A 6,036-nucleotide genomic window follows, 5' to 3' on the forward strand; every position below is an offset into this window, starting at 1 on the left:
ACCGTGTCACGACAATTTTCCCAAAAAAAAAAGATCACCGCGTCATGGCAGCTTGTATCTTGACATGGTGCAGTTTGCCGTGTCACGGTGCCTAGGAAATAAGTCCGATCAGGTTTTTTTTAGTCTTCCGTATTAATTTGGTCCTCGCATCAGTCATTTTGGTTACTGTTCACATGTGTAGCCATACGATCATACCACGAGTCTTATAACATCACTTAATCACTCACGAGTCTAGTATTATTCCACCCACTTTTTTTATTTTTTCTTGACTCGAGTCATACACCATGTCATTTATGATCGTATACTAGGTTCATGCACCCCTATTTCCGTTATAATAAAAGATGAGTTGATCGGAGTTATTCTCATCTGTTTTCAAATGAATTTTTTCCCCTTCCTTTCCTATCTTGAGCAATGTGTCAAAAAATTAAGTGCAGTTGTTTTATTTCACAGTACTTGGTCAAGGAGCAGGGATAGATTAATACGGTTTGAGTCATTACCGCAACAATCTCTTAAATCCAAGAGGCGTTTAAAGAGAACTTTGCCATCTCCACGTCACTCATCACCTTCAAACTACTTTCAGTTTGTCCCAATGGCCTCTAAGGAAGATATTGAGAACATTAACAAGTCCATTGAAACAATTTCTAACATTTTACAAGCACTCACTACTAGAGTCAACACTATAGAGCAAAACAAAGTTACCGCGGCTGCAATGGGCAAGATCAAAGAGCAAATGAGCAAGATTTATGAGGATTTCACCTATGTGGAACGGCCTCCCACTCCCTTAGATATGAAGGACAGACTGCCTGAGAAGTTCTCCACTGCTGATATCCCCAAGTTCAAGCCAACTGACAACCCAATGTTCCATTTAAATACATTCTCTGCAACCATGGCTCTCAAAGGATTGGACCTAACACTCTTCCCTACGATGTTCCCTCTCTCCTTAAATCATGCTTGCCAACAATGGTTTTATTCTCTAGATGCCAAACACATTGCAACTTGGGAAGATGTCACCGAAATTTTCATGAATCGTTACAAGTATAACATTCAAGCTAGAACTTCTGAACGTGAACTCTCCATTCTCAAACAGAAAAAGAATGAAGGCTTCACCGCTTATCTGAACAGGTGGAGGGAAACAACTGCACTCTTGGTAAATCCTCCCAAAGAAAAAGAGATGATTCACCTCTTCATCCAAAATTTGACTCACAAGTACAAGCAACATCTCAAATTTCTTCCTTTGAACACTTTTGAAACTGTATATGACATTGGCATCAATATCGAGGATGATCTAATAAAGACTGCCGGTAGTAACAATAATAACACTTGGAAAAACGAGAAGAGCGACCATCCTTCTTCTTCGTCTTCTAAGCAAGAAAATACTACCAACAATATAAGCCAAGTTGATCTCAATGAAGTGTTAGCTCTTGATGCTCCATTGCCCAAGAAGAAAAGAACTTACACTTCTTTAGGAATGACTTATGATGCGGCCTTTGATCGCCTTTACGGTCAAGGCTTGATCACACCTATTGGGCAATTTCCAGAGCCAAAACCTGAAGAAAGGAGCAGGGATAGATTAATACGGTTCGAAGTGCGCCTACGTTAAAGAATGTTGTGAATATGCTTGGCACTCATAGGAAGTGGGAATTGACATAATACGATTAGGGACAAGGAAGGTAGGGAGAAGCCAACAAGTTTTTAAGGAACTTGTAAACCGTTCATAGATCATAAAAAGGAAACCACGATAAGGGATAACGATAGGAAACAACGATTGACTCGTGAAGGTTACACCCCAGCCATAATCCATGAGATTACTAACTCTATATGGTTCGGAACCACGAAAGGAGGATTGGGGATGATGGTACGAAGTGAGTCATGGAGTCACATTCGCCCGTATTGGCCTCTACTCGATTCTTATAGTGAAAAGTGATTCCTGCGATCTCAAAGGCATGCAAACAAAGATTCAATTTTCTCCAAACTATTATTATGCTAAATTGGTTTAATATTAATGCAACTTATAATTCTAACATATTAGTGATCACTTGATTAAACAACAAGATTAAAAAGGAACCTAAACCGATTGTCCAAATTATCTTATTAGGCGTGATTTTCAATTACATATTCCCTTTAACATGTAATATGGTGATCAAACAGAATAAACATCAATATTGGAAGCAATTTAACAATAATAGAGTTAGTCAAATCAAATATAAAATAACCTAATCATGAATAAAACAATATAAAAATAAAATAAGTAATTAAATTAATGAATTACTCACATTCCGCGCGTTCCTTTAAATTACTACATCATGAATAAATTGTTAGTAAATTCAATAAAAATATAAATCAAACAGAAATTAATTTAAATAAAATAAAAAGTAGAGTTGATTTGGTCCAAACCATCAGTTATGTGTACCTTTCACGCCTTGGTTTAAGGACGGAAGCTCGGGTTAAGTATGGACTCCTGGCCTCGGAATGCTTAAGGGAAGAATGGTGTAATTAGGAATATAGGTTTAAAGCTTAGAATATGGGAAAGAGAGAATATAATGATTTTTTGGTGTAAAAGAGAGAAAGAGAGAAGTATTTGATCGTCAAGCTTGTAGATGATTGAAAAAAGGGGAGATATGACATCTGTTTATAGAGAAAAAAAGGGTAAAAAAAAACAAGATAAGATCCGAATTAAATCGGAATAAAACTCGATAGACTGTGTTTATCATATCTTTTGATCCAAAAATTGGAATAAGATAAATAATATGTCGTTGGAAAGCTGTTGAAGTCTACTTTTTAATCCAATTGGAATCAGATTAAAATATTTTTTAGAACAAAAGATATATGGCCAAAATAGTGAGACTGTGTTAGTTTTGGATAGAGTTTGATATTTTATTCATGTCTTTTCCGTTATAGCTCGGAATTGATAATATAATATATCATTGAAAAGATAATTTCAAGGGCTATCCAACCATATAAAATTTGGATAAAAATTATGAGGCACAAAAATCATATCTGACTATCTTTGAACGTCTTTCAATTCGGATAAAAATAGGATTTTCAAAAAAAAGTTTTATTCAATTTCAAACTCTTTAATCTTATCATTTCAAAAAGGATAATTAAGATATTTTAGAAACTTATAGAAGCTTCTAATTAATCTTAATTGTTTTAGGAATGGGATTAAATAATTTGGACCCTCCACATGATCATTGGGTTGTAGGTAAGGTGGACTTAGGTTCGGTTTTGGCTCAGTTTAATATTTTGGTCATAACTTATTCGTTATAACTCGGATTTGGGCTTATAATATATTGTTGGAAAGCTCTTTTCAAGCCCCATCCAATTATTAAATCAATGGACCCAGATTATGGACAAAATAAACTGAATTAAACGTTTTTTAAAAAGGACACGAAATGAATGATTTTAAAGGACACGAAATGAATTATTTTGGGTTTAAAGGCACGAAAAGAGGAAAATAAGTTATGGTTTGGGGAAATGGGCTAGGATTTGCGTTGATTTATGAAATGGAAATATGTATTTAAGCACTCCAAGATTAAATACTCAACCCGACCAATAATTGCAATGAAAGGTTGTTCATCATCAAGTTTGGTTTTGGGGAGACATTATTAGGTGTCTACACTATGTTACCTATATAAAGATAAGAGGTGTTTTTGGTGGCATTCAAAATGAATATTATACATACATAATAGTATCTTAACCTCTCTAAATAATTATAATTAAAGTCACCTTTAAAAATAACTCCTCTCATGGTAGTTATTTTTAAAAATAACTCCATTAATTTAGAAAGATAACTCCTCTCATGGTAGTTATTTTTTATAAAATCAAATAACTACTTCAAGTGTAGTTATGTTAAACTATACCAAGTATACAACAAGTAGTTTAATTTGGAATTTACTTGATGATGTAGATTGAAATTTAATTAGTAGTAACAACATTAATAGTGTGCAAATATTGTATAAGTATTAACAAGTTAAATGATATATAATTGAAATGAAATTTATCTAAGTCCGTTTAGTTAATGACTATAAAAGGAGTATTTTTTATTTTTTATTTATTTTTATTTTATTCTTTCATCGGATAGTCCATCCCTTAAATGTCATTAATCATTATGCAAATAAGTAAAGTATAAAAATAACTAATGAACGGAATATACCGAATCGTGTAAATTTAAAGGGGATAAAATTTAAAGGGGATAGCGTGCAAGTATATAAATTAAATTCGAAGGGGAGTAAATTTGAAGGGGAGTAAAGTATAAAAATAGCTTATGAACGAAATATAAAGTAAATTTGAAGGGGAGTAAATTTGAAGAGGATAGTCGTGCACGTATTGTGCGCCTCTAAACTCGTAGTCTTAATATGGTTACATAATTTTTAATGAAAATTCTTTACTATTAACTACTACACTATTTAAAATATGTTGTTGGTTTATGTGCCATCATCAATGACAATTGTCTATTTATTGTGTTATTTAAACTATTGTTCAAACAATCAATTATACAATGCACTAACATCTACTTCGTATTTTTTTAATTTTTTTCTATAGAAAAAACCAATTTTGTACTTTATGCATAACAAAACGAAAGAATTCCCGATGACACTTATTATGGGTACATGCTCACACTTGTTATTGTTACACGATTGATCTTATACTATTTTAACAGTTTTGAAAAAATTTGAACAAAAATAATAATACATAAATAATGTAGAAGATTGTCGAGTGTGTGCATTGTATTGTCAATTTGAAACGTGTGACTCACGATTCGACGTAAAAGATAAAATGCGAAAAACAAACTTTCTATTCCAGGATTGTTCTTATTTGTGTATGAAGTCCATAAATACTCCCGAGTAACACATAAAATTATAAAATCATCATACATCAACCAAAATACAACTATTTTTGGGAAACGATGTGTTTTTTTTTTTTCACTTAACTAACATGCAAATAATTACAACTTCGTTTTGATTGGTTCATTTATGGGGCTACTTCAATTTTTTTTCCTCTTAATTAATACTGTGGGTCCCATAAATTCCTTCTATTCTCTGTCTTCTTCATTTCCTATTCTGTAACTAATCCTTTGTTATTCTCCTTCCTCTACACTCCAAAAAATGGCAAGTGGCGACTCAAGCAAAAGCATTGTAACATCAAAGCCTTTCAAACCACTGTCCTGGAAGCCCAATCCAACAAAAAATTTAGACAAGAACCTTGCTAGCTTCAACGCCTACTTTGACATCTTGATGGCCGATATCAACTCCTACCGTGATTATCTTGAAGCACGTGGAATATGATCTGGAGCTGCTAAGGAGAAGGGAGAAGAAAGCTCCAAATGTAGAGATCAGGAGTTTCCAATTGTCGTCCTCTCTGATAGCAAAGAAGAAGTCGATCACGTGGATGGTGAAGACGTTGAAAATGGCGATGATGAAGCTGACAGCGACAACGGTGGTGATGATAACCAAGAGGTTGGAGATCAAGACAACCAGGATGATAACCAGGAGGAGCAAGGTGAAAATAACCAGGGAGATGATGAGAAAGAAAACGATGATGAGGTCAACGACGACCTAGAGGAAGACGGTGAAGATGAAGATTATGAGGAAACATCTAATGAAGAAGCCGATACCTCTACTGACGAGGACTCAGACAAAGAGAATGAGCGAATGACGGTGGATCCCTTCGACGCTGAAGGTTATGATGATGAAGGAGATTACTCCGATGACAACTTGTATGATTCTGACCCTGAGGTGGACTCAAATGACTACGGTACTGGCAGCAACAACAACACCAGCAACCAATATCATTGCAGCCATTACCGCAGGTCTCCAGATCACTAAGAAGGTTAGGGTTTTCTGTTTTGATAATTGTTTATTGGGTTTTTTTTATTATTTGGGTTTGTGTGCAGCCCTATGAGGGGTTGTAGTTGGTTAGTTGAACTTTGATTAGTGTAAATTAGTTGTTTAGATCTTTTGTTCCCTAACAATGTCCTGTTCCTATTGAATTTAAAAAGAAAATAACTGTTGTTTGGTGTTGTAACTGAAATAAACT

At 34.2% G+C, this 6,036-nt stretch overlaps 1 protein-coding gene across 1 annotated transcript; it reads left to right on the forward strand.

Moving 5' to 3' along the window:
• The first annotated feature begins 589 nt into the window (after positions 1–589).
• Positions 590–5,825, forward strand: LOC110699969 (prostatic spermine-binding protein-like). Its single transcript, XM_021877457.1, has 2 exons — positions 590–858; positions 5,366–5,825. The coding sequence occupies exons 1-2, from the start codon at positions 590–592 to the stop codon at positions 5,823–5,825; spliced, it is 729 nt and encodes a 242-aa protein (XP_021733149.1).
• Positions 5,826–6,036: the final 211 nt, after the last annotated feature.

This window comes from Chenopodium quinoa, unplaced genomic scaffold (genome assembly GCF_001683475.1).
Source record: "Chenopodium quinoa cultivar QQ74 unplaced genomic scaffold, ASM168347v1, whole genome shotgun sequence".
Lineage (NCBI taxonomy): Eukaryota > Viridiplantae > Streptophyta > Magnoliopsida > Caryophyllales > Amaranthaceae > Chenopodium > Chenopodium quinoa.

Coding starts and splice junctions, on each gene's coding strand:
- LOC110699969 (XM_021877457.1), top strand. CDS start 590: ATGGCCTCTAAGGAAGATATTGAGAACATTAACAAGTCCATTGAAACA. Junction 859..5,365: donor AAGCCAACTGACAACCCAAT/GTTCCATTTAAA, acceptor CCTCTCTGATAG/CAAAGAAGAAGTCGATCACG.